Source organism: Chamaea fasciata, unplaced genomic scaffold (assembly GCF_029207755.1).
Source record: "Chamaea fasciata isolate MVZ Bird 193981 ecotype frontalis unplaced genomic scaffold, bChaFas1.0.hap1 SCAF_5, whole genome shotgun sequence".
NCBI lineage: Eukaryota > Metazoa > Chordata > Aves > Passeriformes > Sylviidae > Chamaea > Chamaea fasciata.
Window position 1 is genome coordinate 59,961,686 of NW_027094090.1, and position 14,103 is coordinate 59,975,788.

General features: G+C 34.6%; 2 protein-coding genes across 5 annotated transcripts in view; one reads left to right on the forward strand and one right to left on the reverse strand.

Moving 5' to 3' along the window:
- The window catches only part of PARPBP (PARP1 binding protein), a 41,663-nt gene extending 28,498 nt beyond the window's left edge, over positions 1–13,165 (forward strand). For 3 of the 4 annotated variants that reach the window (XM_066183923.1, XM_066183924.1, XM_066183926.1), the window contains 3 exons: positions 219–300; positions 9,006–9,147; positions 9,782–13,165. In XM_066183923.1, coding sequence (XP_066040020.1) covers positions 219–300; positions 9,006–9,147; positions 9,782–10,116 — 559 coding nt within the window. In that variant the 3' untranslated portion in view covers positions 10,117–13,165. The remainder of the gene's footprint in view (positions 1–218; positions 301–9,005; positions 9,148–9,781) is intronic. The other variant, XM_066183925.1, reaches the window with a different exon arrangement.
- On the reverse strand, positions 10,472–11,695 carry PMCH (pro-melanin concentrating hormone). Its single transcript, XM_066184688.1, has 3 exons — positions 11,444–11,695; positions 10,748–10,949; positions 10,472–10,521 (listed from the first exon to the last, which is right to left on the reverse strand). Exons 1-3 carry the CDS (start codon positions 11,693–11,695, stop codon positions 10,472–10,474), a joined length of 504 nt encoding a protein of 167 aa, XP_066040785.1.
- Positions 13,166–14,103: the final 938 nt, after the last annotated feature.

A 14,103-nucleotide genomic window follows, 5' to 3' on the forward strand; every position in this document is an offset into this window, starting at 1 on the left:
GAGTACCAGAAACTGGAACTGTAGGTTTGGTTTCTTTATGCTCTCTTCGGTTGTCACAGTACATCTGGTTCCTTAGGAAGGTAGAAAATAAAGTAAAGCTCGGAGATTAAAGGTATTTGCCTTTCTGTTTCTGAGGAACTTGGTATCTTGGCATGGCAACAATTTTTATTAACGAATTGCTTTTACATATTCTAAATACTTATCTCTTTTTAATGTAGATCTCCAGCACAATCCAATGGATCTTCTCCAAAACCTCTTAGACAGCGTATTCTGAAATCTATGGATGAAAAAGTAGTTAAGGTACTATGCAGGAATTGTTGTGCAACTATTATTATTGTAATAATAGTGATAAAAGTAACAGTGTTACATTTCAGCCAGATATTTGAGATTATCATGCAGTAACTAAAGAAATGTAATTGTGATTAACCTGCGGTAATTGGCCCAACTAGAGCGGTATTGTAATATGAATAGAAATATCTAAAACTCTAGAAGAGAGGCTTTAAACTTAAAAGTACTTCCTAATGAAGATTTCTTAGTGAAGGTGTACTGAATTAATCTATCTTACTTTATGTAACAATCTGTGTATTTCAGGACCATAGAAATAAACCAAGCTCTCTGAAAACAGAGATAAAACTGAATACAGACACCTGATTTTAGTTCTGATAAAACAGACATTGAAAAGGTGTAATAATGACGGTTTCATTGCTTTTTTTTGTTGCTTTTTATTTGTACTAATCTGAGGATGTTTATAACATTGCTTTGTGAACAGTAAAATAAAAATGCTAATGTTTGCTTTTTGGGGATAAAATGGAACTTCACAAGAGCATGTTGGTATTGTGAGGGGCTCTATTTAAAAGACACTGTTTCTGAAAATTGCTGTCTTTCAGTGTACTGCATTTTAAGTAGTATTATTCATTAAAATTGACAAACTTGAATGTTGGACTAGGGATGGATGCAGAGCTTGTCTTCTGCAGTATTTCAACAAAAAGCTCAATAAAAGTAGTGGCATAATATTTTTTACAGACTTAGTCCTGACAATATGTAAAAACACAAATCTAATTGGAATGTAACAAAGAGATGTTCTAAGTCATCAGAACTGGTTCTAGAACAGCACAATGGAAAATACCTTTCACTGGACATTCGATAAACTTGAACACACAGTGCATGTCTAAGAAGTAGAAGGATATCAAAATGAAAAGCACTGTCAGTATTTCCAGCATGCATTTAAAATCTGCTCCAACTTCATTCTGAGTCCTTTTTTGTGGATTGGGTCAATGACAAGCATTTTGGATACATGCACTAATTATGGTGAAATTTAGTTAAAAACTCATAGGCCAATTATGAAAAATTGATAAAGGATCTTCTTTAGTTTATGTAAAATACATATTTAAATTGTAGCTTTACTCATCAAATAGCAAAAATGTGTCATGATGTTTCCATAAAATGTTGAAATACATCATTTTCCTACCTTAATGAATGTTTTGTAGTTGGATGCACGAACAGCTGTGTTCAGTATCAAAGTGCAAAAATTATTATCTAAAAATAATTACCTGTCACATTTGAGACATTTGCTGGTTTGGCATGTTTTTGACAGAAACAAGCGAAAATGAGTCAACTAAAATGGTTGTTGCCAAACAACTGACTTCTATGACTAAGTTCTCTGCCATTCATATTTGATTTCTGCCCTCTCACATAAAATCCTACTTCTTTCTTAAAATGTTGAGCTTTTATTTTATTTTTTTTTCTCTCTACCTCTCTAACAATTTCTAGTTTCTTTTGCATGTTTCTACTCCTCCATATTCTTTTTCTTTTAATGAAGACATTTAAGTCCCTATCTTTCTCTTATCTTTTCTTTCTGTACCTTCTTTGTGACTGCATATATCTGCAAACAGAACTTCAGCTATCAACAATTCACAGACCTAGAGTGACCTAAATGTCCTTTTGTCAAAACTGCTATCTTCTGTTAATTCTACACTATGCTGTGGATACCCAGCTCTTGATTTTGAGGTGGTAGGTCTATTTTTCATGGTATATTTTCATAATACAGAAGAAGGTATTGTATGTGTTATATTTTCACTCCATGACACTTCTGCAGTATTTTTCTGTATCTCTGTCTACTCAAGTGTAATTTATTAGGTGTTCATTTCACTTTTTGATGTGCTGCTTTGTGTTTTTCTTGGACTTGATAGTTGCAACTTTCTTCTGCATTCCTTCACTGAGATTGGTGTTCAAAAAATTGTTATCAAAGTGATTAGACACTAGATGCCATTCTACTGTTTGCATATCAGTCTGTTCCTTTAAGTTGTGGTTCATATAAGCTACTTGTTTTAGCCTGTCTGAATCCATTGATTATTTGATTTCCCGCTTTTCTCTGTTCTTGCTTATATTCAGCCTGCAATACCAGTCTTTGTTGTTCATTTGTTAATTTTCAGATGAACCCTTTTAGCTTTTACACTCTTTCTTATGGCTGAAGGGATTTCCTATGGATATCTGCAGAACTCATTGTACTTCTTTCAAAGCTTTTTCAGTACCTTTTAATCAACCTCTCCCTAAATCTTAGCAGTGCTTTTTTGTTGAGGTAAATGCCCATTACAGTGACTAATTTCAGTTCCTTTCTCTGTGAATCCATATATTTCTTGTCTAGGATTGAATGTCTCTTGGTAGAAATAAATTTTGTTCTGTCCTTACTGTACAGCACATTGCCAAAGAATTCCTTGTCCATGGCTATAGATCTCAGGTGCTGTAGTAATGTTTACCACCTTCTTACACTGAGTGTCAGTGTTCGTTATTATTTCATGCTACCATTTTGAAATGTGTACAGGTTCCTTGTAAAACTCACAGTAACAAATTTTGTTATGCATAGTGCAGTCATGTTAACAATTGAAGAGATACCAGAAAAGAAGAGATACCAGATATTTGTTTTTGAATGAGGAAATAGCAGTATGTTTCTTATCAATAGCTGTGATCCATTCAGAGAAGTTTCTTTTGCCATATGCTTGATGGTAGCTTTAGTTCCAGAAGATTGCCCTAAGGGCCTTTTTACCATGCTGCTTCTGATAGGTGTTAGGTGGTTAGTCTATAGAGTAAGTTAAGGATGTCTTATTAGGACTTGTCCCATAAAAGTTACCTCTTCCTGGTATTTGAGAAGGGAAGAAAAACACAGTAGTGGTGATAAGTTTGGTTGTATGCTGAGTCCCTATATCTAAATGAAGAAATTCAGGAAAATTTAGAAAGAAAAAGGAGAAACACCTAAATTAAAAATAAAATTTTTAAAAAGCAAGAGAAAATTGTTTTGCCCTCTCTTTCCTTAAGAGGAACTGAATTCTCAGCTTCTGTGGAATTATTTGGAGGAATGTAGATTGATAATATTTAGACCTAGGGCACATCATCAGTATGTGTTTTTAGTATCTAAAAATAAGGACAGTGGATAAAATAAACAGGTAGCTATGTACTGGAATTGGTGTTCAGAAATAAAATAAATCTTGTGAATATTTCCATTGTGCCAAAACAAATTCCTGGCAACAGTGAATAACACAAATATTTTTTGTCTTTCAATCCTCATTAAATACTGGAAGAAACACAGAAAGATCACCTAACTATATTGGCATTTGTTCGGAAGCAAAGCTGTTGCTCTTATTGCTTGATGAAAAAGAAGTCTGGGGAGCAAGCATATTGCATTGTTTCATTTCCTCTAGCAGAAGTAGGTAAGAATAAGAATATGAAACTTGGCTTTCCTTTGGGTGACAGTTTAGTTTCAAGTTTAGCTATTGTTTAGGTGACGTATCTTCTGGTGAGTGGTATTTTGTAGGAGTCTTTAATTCAGAAAGGTCTGTGGAACGTGTATTGAGTTATGTCTCTTGTCAGCTGTCCTTACCTTTCAGCTTTATAGAAATATATAAGAAGCTTAATTGGACAGGAGAAGAGTTATTTCATCTGAAAAGGGCTCATCCAGCCTTATGTCTGCTTTCTTGCGTTGTGTTTCTATTTATGTGAAATGAATAGATACCCTGTTGTTGAGTAGTTATTTTCTTGATTTCAAAGGTTATTAAAGCCCTGCTTAGTGGTGTGAGAAGGGAATGAACAGGCTGTTACAGTAACCTGCTTTGTTTAGGCTGAGGAGCAACTTAGGACAACAAAAATATTGCATAATAAGATTTTCATCTTTGTTCTGCACTGCAAAATATTAATGAGACTTTCCAGGTGTAGGTGAAATACTGTTCCTGAACTAATGGGATTGAGTGAAACTGAGAACTTCAAGAGTTAAGAAGGGAAGAACCAAAATTATTAGGCTGTAAGCATGCAATATATGAGAGTTTAATAGATTTTTTTTTTTGTAAAGCTAAGATTGTTTTGGCCTTTTGATATATTGTTTTAGAAATTCTGCTGCATTGATAGCAGACTTACCCTGAAACATCTGCAAGGACTTTCAGTAGTTTGGTGTGGTTTTGTCTCCGGTTACATTAAGAAAACCTTTCCTATATGAGGCACTATTTCCCTCCAGTTGGGAACATAGCTGCAGTTCTAGTTTTAAGAATAATTTGTGGCTTAACAACTCCAACAAAACTTGGCATGCTTAAAATTCATTGTAATTTTACTGTGTATAGAGATTCTTCCAAGAAAAAAGCTCCACAAAGCAAAAATCCTGGTCTGCCTTTCTCATGTGACTTTTTCATGTCTCTATAAAATGACTTAATATCTAGCTTCATGCACTGCTGTTATTTTTCATTGCTTAGTTCTCTAAATGCTGTTACTTGAGAAAATTGTTTTGCCTATTTGTGATTCCAGTACAAATAAACTGTGACTTGAAAAACTATCAACAGGAAGTTATTGAGGTTTCTTGTATGCTCACTGTATGACAGCTGTGAACAGAAGAGTCATAGTAATAGAGAGAATGATCTTCAGGTAGTAGTCTCATCTCCTGTTGCAAGAAATATTTATTTCCTAAGTGGAATATAATTATTGGGAACACCGAAGTTGACTGATAGTTTAGTAGAGGAGAGTAGTGAAGGGAATGAAAAGGTTATATGTTGAGCACAAAATCTGAGGAAAGACTTGGTGTCAGCTGATAAACCATATTTGTGTATAAAATACCATTTTTATTTCTACGAGACCTGTAATCTACTTTGTTTAGTATCCATAGCTGTGAGTTTTGTTTGAAAGCCAATAATGAGGTGATTTGAGGTTTACGTTCTCGAAACAGTAGCAGGTTATTTTCGGATGGCAAAAGGCTGGTACAATATCATGCTAAAAAAATTAAAATTGATAGTTTCAGTACAATAAAATCTTGCTACTACCTGAGCTCTCCAGGATATTTTTTAAATAGCATGCCTTGGTTTGGCAAAGATATCATTTATTGTTTTGTTACTCTTCCCTTTGTACTCCTTTCCCTTTTTCAACTTCCTCTTTCAACTTACCTTGAATATTATTTTTTTCTCAAGGGACAAGGGTAAGGATGGAGAAATAAATTTTCTTTTTATCTTTTTCTCTTCCAAATAGTACTCCAGTTGTTTGGCTAGAAAATAAAAACATGTGTTTGTTGTTACTGATGTAGGTTTTCAAATTCTATTATGCCATTCCAGTGTATAAAAACCAAATCTCAACATTCTTAGTGACTAAATATTGGCAGTACTGTCCGTATGCAGATGCTGGAAGGAGATCTGGAACAGATTATAATCTAACTTTTAGAAATAAATAGAGCATGCACCATTAATATTTCACATAAAAGTGAATGTTTTATATGGACATCTCAAACAACTGGAACATTTCTCTAGATACAGATGTCAAGGTGGGAGAATGTACTGCTTTATCTGCTTATTAGGAGTTCTAATTGACCTACTTGTGCTGAAACAGTTGTAAATTCTATCCTGCTTTCTCCCAGCTGAAGAGTGCTAACAGTGAACCTTTTTTTTCTGAAATGCTGCAGAATTTCTTTCTTTGTTTGAGGATAAGAGCAACATCTGACATGCTTGTGAAGAGAAGGAGTAGTAAGGCTGAGTTCATTGTGTGCCATTTGTGTGCAGCTACTCAGTTAGCAAACAGATCTCCCAACATTTTCTCTCCCAGAGCTGTGGGTCATTGGCGTGTTGCTCTTAAAACAGTGAATTTTATGGAATTTAATGTAAAAACTCTCAGGGCTTTCTTTCTGAGGGCTTTTTCAAGCTGTTGACAGGCTTCATTGTGTGCTTCAAGCAAATTTTACGTTGACTTTTCTTCTTAAAAACATTCCAGTGAAGCTCTACTTTCTAATTCAGTGCTAGACATGTGCTCCTTTGTGCTCCCTTTAGGCTGTTAAAATTTTCTTATTGCTGCTTCACCCAATGTAATACAGTTCTGTACAGAACTGTGATGCAGTTCTTTATACTAGTGAATATACGTTCCTAGACTAGTTGAAAAGTTTGACTGCTTCAACAAGTGGCTTACATTCTATATACACCTTCTAGATTTGTTCTAGCATCCAGAGTCTGATTTGGTAGAGCTTTGTGTACTGTTTGCAAATGCCTGAGTGGTATGTGATGCAGTAGACGTATTTCAAGCTTCAGTGAAGTTGAAACATAAAATGGGTTTATGTTGTGAGTTTTTCAGTATTTGAGCTTGACTTCTGTCCTTTGACTCCACATATTCTATCCCTACAAACTGAATTAGTGAAGTGTCAGATGGGAGTGGTAAAAAGAAATAGTGTTGTTTATAAAAAATAACTGTTTATTGTTGGTTATAAAATGGTAATTATCAGGCTTTCTTGCTCAAATTTTATATTCTTCATGCTATATTTATTATAGATTCATCAACTTTGCAAAATTGTTGCTTATTTGCCTCTTGTAATGTGAATATGATAAAGAGCTGTTCAAGTTATTGTTGCATATTTTTTAATGTGTGTCGTTTACTGAACAATAATTGAACACTGAGGGATTTGTAAAGGATTAAGTTTTTCAGAAACATATCAAATACTGGAAAATATTTTTCATTAATATTACAGTAACCTGAAGCTTACAGAAAATGCAAGCCCCTTAGCTTCCTAATATTGTACTTGTATAATATGATGTTTACTAAATTTAAACTAGACAGCTGCTCTACCCTTCAAAATACTTTATGAAAAGGGTATAATGACATATACAGTTAACAGCTTCCTCGCAAGGGGAAGAGGAGGTGCAGACTCTGATCTCGTCTCTCAAGTGACCAAGCAATAAGACACAAGGGAATGGCATGAAGATTTTGGGTGGGTTAGGTTGTATATTAGGAAGAAGATGCTCACCTGGATGTTGATTGGGCATTGGAACAGGCTCCCCAGGACAATTGTCACACCACCAAGCCTGACAAAATTCAAGAAGTGTTTGGACAATGGTCTAGCCTGTGGTGTGATTCTTGATGTGTCCTGTGCAGGGCCAGGAGTTGGACTTGATAGTCCTCATGGGTCCCTTCCAATGCAGCATATTCTATAATTCTACTTAGTGAGCTGAGGCATAATCTTGAAGCATACAAACCTTGTAAATGTCTATGTATGTTGTCTAATTTAGTGGTAAATGTTTTAAAGTACAAAGTAGATTAATACTAGAAAGAGATTTGAGTTGTTGAGAATCAGGATTTCTAGTGTGCCCTGTTAAATCTCCTTTTTTTTTTTTCCCCCAGTCTGTTATCTGGCCCAAATAAATTGCAGTTTAGGAGTGACAGACAATAGGGAAAAGTTAGTCTTTTTGACTCGTGAAGGGAATACTGAGGATTAAAGTAAACCTATGTATGTCCAGGTGTATTAAACCAGAAAGAGCAACTGTGTTTCTGTAAATGAATGAGGTATTTTCCAAATACTCAGTGTATTCACTTGGCCAACAGCAGTACCATGAAGAGCTATCTAGATTGCATCTCAGTGATAAGCTCGAGTCTCTTACCCTATATGTGTGAAAGCAAGATCTGATTCAAGTGGCATCAATTGTGACTGAATTTTGTGGATGAAGTCCTCTGTGAAAGGTGGTTTCTGGGAACATTATTCTTTTTCCTTCTGTCTAAATCTGAGAATTTGAGTTAGAAGAAAATTATATCTCCAAGGGTCAAATCTGAACTGTAAGGTTTAATCTTGCTTGTGCTAAGAATAGTAGACTTGCATAATGCAAACCTTTTAATCAGAAAAGTGGCTGTAAACCTCTTATTCAACAAATTACTCCTGCTATCTATTTTTGTAGTAATTTTTATTTTGTAACAGTGTTTATTACTTGCTGTTTTCACTGTAGCATCTGTTCAGCTCAAATTGATTTAAATTTACCTGTGCTGTTGTGATAGAATTATTAGCTAAAAATCCAGATGTACTGTAGTTATGTGCTCTGTGCTACATCTTTCAATATAATTTGTATAATCCAGTGCACTTTCAAATGGAAGTGAGGGAAGAATTTGTCTTGCAGAACCAGTAGCATTTATGGTCAATTGTACCCAAAGTACAAAGCTTGACCTGAACTTCTCAGCTGATGTGAAACTGTAACTTAAGAATAAGCTGAGGAAATTTCATCTGTGACTTGAACTAAACGAGTATGTTTTGGCAAATGTGGAGTTAAACATTTGGCATTCAGTGGTAAAATGGCTTTGCTTTGTGAATAAATGGGAAATCTGAGATAGTACTTGATATTCCCCTTTAAGATGTAAGTATAGATGATGAGCTGCAAAAGTATGAAAATTGACTGTAGTGGCTACCACATCTACTCAAAACAGTGGAGTCTGTCAGAAGATGGGGCTAACTAAGACAGAAAGCTTTAATTTGAAGCTCTGAGTGAATGTGTACCTTTCTGAAAGAGCTGAAAAATTTTTTTTGGATCATTTTAGTACTTTTAATAGAATAATAAATGATTATTCTTGAAAGCCCTTATGCTTTGTAAATGAATATCTATTTTTTTTAATGTGAGCATATCCATTTTTCTGGTATTTTATGTGAAAAGAATGGGAAAGCTCATTATTTTATAAGTCTTGCAGGTGTTGTCTTTCACTTTTGTAAATAATTAAAGCTAATTACAGATTGGTATTTGCAGATGAAGCAATCTTCAATTAAATCCCAGTTTGCCTGTACATATAAAAATGATTTGAGTGAAATGAGTGGTCAGCATTCCCATGCAATTCCAGCCTACAAACATCTTGTACCAAAGCAACATTTAAAAGCTGGAGAGCACACAGGTGAGCTGTGGTAGGATTGAATAAATAAATGTGATGGGTAATACTTTAAATGCTATCAATCTTCAGTAGAACTCTAAATATTTTCAAGAAAAAAGCCAAAAATGTTTCGTGGTTTTCAATATCTTATATGCCAGTTAAATCTTTTTGCAATAAAACTGTAATGCCAATGCTTTGAAAATATAAGTGTTTGAAAAATGTGCTGATGCTATCTTGAGGTAAAAAAGTGATTTATGTTGCATGTATGACATGTTTGTTCTTATTCTACAAAAGTAAGCCAAGAGAAATTTATATTTATGCCATCAAAAGGGGGGAAAATTTGTTTTACTGCACGACAAACTATATAATATAGAAAATTTCTATGCCCTTTAACCCTCTCTTCCAATATCTTAAAGTTATAAATCCACTTCCCTTAGTCAGTTATCACATGGTTTTGAGCAATGTAATTTTAAATTGGCAATGCACTTATGAACACATAGCAAATGTAATACCAATGACCAGCATAGCTTTGTTTTATTGGTAATATATTAATTTTGATTAAAAAAAAATAACATGGCAGTCCTTATAGGAAAAGGATGTATGTTCCCAGGTAACTTTTTATTTCCTCACATATGTTTTTGATATTCTTACATGACAGAAGGTACAAATTCATGTCTTGATGTACCAGGGCTTGGAACTATTTCTGAAAGTGTTCACCAGACTAGAAGTTATACAGAAATGGGAAAGCTGAGTTGTCAGCCAAGGAACAAGAACTCCGAGAATGAACAGATGGATTTGAATAACGACAAAATAATCTGTGACAAGGAAAGTGAGCCATCTTTGCAAAAAAATACTAAAAGACTTAAGACTTCAAGCAGCTCTAAGAAGGAATTGGACAGCAAAATTGGTGGTAAAAGAAAACAGACCAAAACCACACGTAAGAATAAATTGATTGCTGGTCAGGCAAAACTAACTCGCTTTTTTCAACTCTAAGTTTTTGTTTTCACATACATGACATGTTGACAGTTGTAAAATTTTGCGAGAAAACTGGTGAAATTAATGAATTGATTTCTTTCATGCGTAAATAATTGAAAGTAGCTTGTTTATTGTATGAGACAACTACTTACAAGTCTGGATTATGCTGAAGTATTTTATTTTTCAATAACAATACATTATTGATAATTACACTGTTATTTTTGGTAATGAATTATGTATCCCTCTACAATGCAATGGGAAATTATTGTTGCATGCGTATGTACAGCTACAACAACACTCAATAACTTGAAATTACATTAAATTCAGAATAAAATGTTTAATCTTCAAAGAAGGTGGTGGAGATGAGTAGTTTTCACACTTGCCAACAAGGTCGATAGACTCTTCCCAGCATACACCTGAGGACTACAGGAGGAAAAAAAAAAAAAGAGCCTGAAAGTTTAAATAATCAAAGAAGCAGAATTCTTATGGCTTCTGGAAATATTAATTTAACAAATGCTCCCTCCCCTGTGCACCAAATCATAACAGTCATGGAGTCTCTAAATGAACCTTTACCAAATTGCTATATTGACACTGCAGTGTACTTTACCAGCAAGAAATAATTTTTTGTGTAAAAATAAAATATATTTACTGTCAAAATCTCTTCTTCCTATAGGGAATTTAGCTGAATTTTCTTCATCTGTGGTCTCTCTTTCCTGTACTGAGTCAATATTTTGAATTTCAGTGTCAGCTGGAAAAGCCATGGCTCCCTTCAGTGCAGGATAAGGTAGTTGCTTTCTACCGAAGTTAATTGGCATAACATGATTGAAGAAATCATGTCTGGGACCTCTGTCCTGTTTTGAGGGAAGACAAGAGGTTTATCTTTAAATAAAGTCAGTGTGTTCACATTTTGTACTTTATACTTCAACAGTGCAGTTATTTCATCTTTCAAAATCATACCTTAAAAGAAGTGACCTGCATTACAACTTTGGCCAAAATGGTTTAATGGACACAATAAAATAATGAGTCTTGTGTTTGGCAAAGTCAAGAACCTGTTGCTGCACATAGGGACATACATCAAATATAAATACAGCTTTCTTCCCCCCCTCCATCCAAGTCTTGGCTACTATCTGAAAATCAGATTTAATTCAACTCTCCAAGTTACACATTTAGAATCTTGGCATTAGATATATAGAGTTGAATTTCTTTTTTTCTTGACTATGTTATGTTAAACGGATATTTTTGTATATTTACCTGGTTATTGATTTAAATTGTTGTACTTGTTTTCTAAAGGGGTATAAATGAATTTCAATTTTACAATTAAGCCAGAATTTAAAACTGAACTCACCGAAAACTTCATGTTTCCAGCATTCTTATCATTGAAAACACTGCTGTCTTCAGTCTTGTAGTGCTTCAGCAAAGGTATAGCTCCCCTGTTCATAGTTTTGTCTCCATTTTGTAGAGTTGTTCCTAGATTTAATGTAGCTAGCAACATATTTTCGTCTTCTACCTCTTGCAGAGATTTTGAAACTGAAAGTAGAAAACCTTGAGAGAAAAGAGAGAGAAGGGAGAGAATTAGGATATATGATGAGATGCACATTTTTTAGTTATTTAACACTTGCATAGAAGTTCAGCACTTCTCAAATTCTAAGAAAGCTTTTCCAGTGGTAAATAATTGTTTTCCTTTTCTGGAATGGCACACTTTATATATTTTACAGGTTGAATGGAAACTACTTCAGTGGCTGATGAGTTCATTCTTTTAAAATGACTCATATTAAGGAGTAACCTTTTCTATAATCCTTCTAATCCCACCTGTTTAGAACGAAAACATTTCTTTGTCATACCTAATTTGTTTCTTTGTATTTTTTTAGAACAGATTAGTTCCTTTTGGTGGATCAGTATAACAAAGTTCACAGAAAAAGTGATGTCCACTTGTGTTGTTTATAAAGCCTTGCCTCTGGCTAAGGCAATTTAAGAAGAGGAACTAATCTACATATGTAAGCAGGACTGTTGTAAAGGTATGATGCATCATAGCTTTTGATTAAAACTGGATTCACTAAAGAGCTGAAACTCTTGAAATTTGATGACAGCTTTGGCTGCTACCATGTTAAAGCTGAAATAATTCATTTGTGTTTTAATGTCTGTCATGTCAGGTTGCATTATACAGAGTTTATGGCTAGAAATATTTATTAGTACCTAATTAACTCTTTGTATTTTCTTACTGAGAGTGGACCTTTCTCTGCTATAAATATAACATAGTCAAAGTAAACTTCAGTTTTTTCATTTAAAATGTCTTTGAAATGTATCTATTATGCTGTGGAAGGAAATGTAGAAGTTTGTGCATACTATTTTGTTGTTGTTGTGGGGACTTTTTTGTTTTGCTTTGGTTTTTTGGGGGGGGGGGTGTCTGGATTTTTTTTGTTTCGGTTTGGGTTTTTTTTGTTGGCTGTTTTTGTTTGGGGTTTTTTGCCTTACCTGGAAAGCAAATAGGGAGAGCTGAAATTTAGCTAATTTCTTTGTGCCAGTGATACAAACCACACATTTTAGTGGCCGTGTGCCTCTTAGCTAGTACTCCATGTTTTATCCTTTAGCTCAGTGCAGGGAACCAAACATGCTGCTATTCAAGGCAAAGCACTAGGAAATTGGCCACGGTTCCCTGCTAAACTTCCTGGAAAAGCACCTGACTTACCAAAATAACTTCTCGGTAAGATGTTTCATAGGAAAATATGTCATGCTGGACTAAGTAGATTTTGATGAACAAACATTTTTGGTGTACCCTCTTTCTTCAAAAGAAAAACGTGCATTTAGTCCTTTCTGGGCAAAGCATCTCTCACAAACAGAATTATTGCTTCTCATTGCTTTCATTTCCTTGCTGTAGAGCCTGTACTTTCCTTTGGACTATTGAAGTGTTTCCTTTTCTTTAATTGCCTGGCTACAGAGGAGACAAATTTGAGAGTTGATTATACATGATTTAATACTTCTCATGCAATCTCTCTTTGCTAATTTGTGTTTTTCCCTCATGTTAAGTGTTTGTACAGTATTGTTCAATTAATAAAGCAAAAGCCCTGTATGCTCCGTTGCCAGTACTTTTCATTTATCTCAGCCTCGGCAGAACAGGAGGAGTGCTTTGGAGCTGTGTTGGCAGCAAGCTGTTCTTTTTTATATGTTGGTCCATCAATTAAGAGTTGGAAAACAAGCTATCAACCCAGTAACTGGGTAGGTGACAGGAGTTTCTGCTCCTCTGAAGCTCTGACAACCCACAGGTGTGCAGTATCTCACACAGGGCTCACTTTCAGGTGCTTCTGTCATTTAATACAAAGCACAGCTACAATAAGTACAACTGACCTGGATCATTCAGAAAGTCCATCTATAGGGTCTGTCTAGTTGTCTACCATGAGACACAAGCTGATGTCTGTGAAAGAATATGAAGTCAGGGCAAACTTATGGTGCTTGCCCCAGGACCTTCTACTGCTTGTTGAAGTAGTTGTTAATTTTTGAGGCTTGTTGAAAGATCCAAGGTGACTCTAGTGATAATGAGTAGAAACTTCTAATTTGGCTGCCTAGAAATCCAGGGCCCATGTCTGTAAATTCAATGACTTATTAACTGCTCTGAATAGACAGAAAAAAATTGTACACCTGCAGATTTGCAATGTGTGTAGTGTACAGCTCTTCATAATGCCTTTGGGAATCCTAGCACTCTGATGTCTACACTTTTATTTCTTCATCCTGCAACTTTCAATTTTAGTAAAAATGTAAAATGTTTTAAAACATCAGCTTCTATATTTTCCTATTATTTGTGATTTTTTTAAAAATTCTAAAATAGTATATATTAACCCAGTAGCACTTTCAGAACAATAACAATTATTTTGAGAAATTCTTCTTGCTTCTACTTGGCGTCTAGTTGCAACAAAATATGAACTCTTAACATCTGAAATCTCATGTGGTATATGTAAGTAAATTAAATCTAGGTGATAAAGTGCCTGGAATTTCTCTGTACTCATTTTGAAT

What these genes read in the sequence shown, in the direction of transcription:
- PMCH (XM_066184688.1), bottom strand. Translation starts at nt 11,695, where the DNA reads ATGTGCATCTCATCATATATCCTAATTCTCTCCCTTCTCTCTCTTTTC. An exon ending in CTGGAAACATGAAGTTTTCG is followed by an intron (nt 10,950 to 11,443) that starts GTGAGTTCAGTT and finishes CCCTCAAAACAG; the next exon opens with GACAGAGGTCCCAGACATGA. An exon ending in AGGAAGAAGAGATTTTGACA is followed by an intron (nt 10,522 to 10,747) that starts GTAAATATATTT and finishes TTCCTCCTGTAG; the next exon opens with TCCTCAGGTGTATGCTGGGA.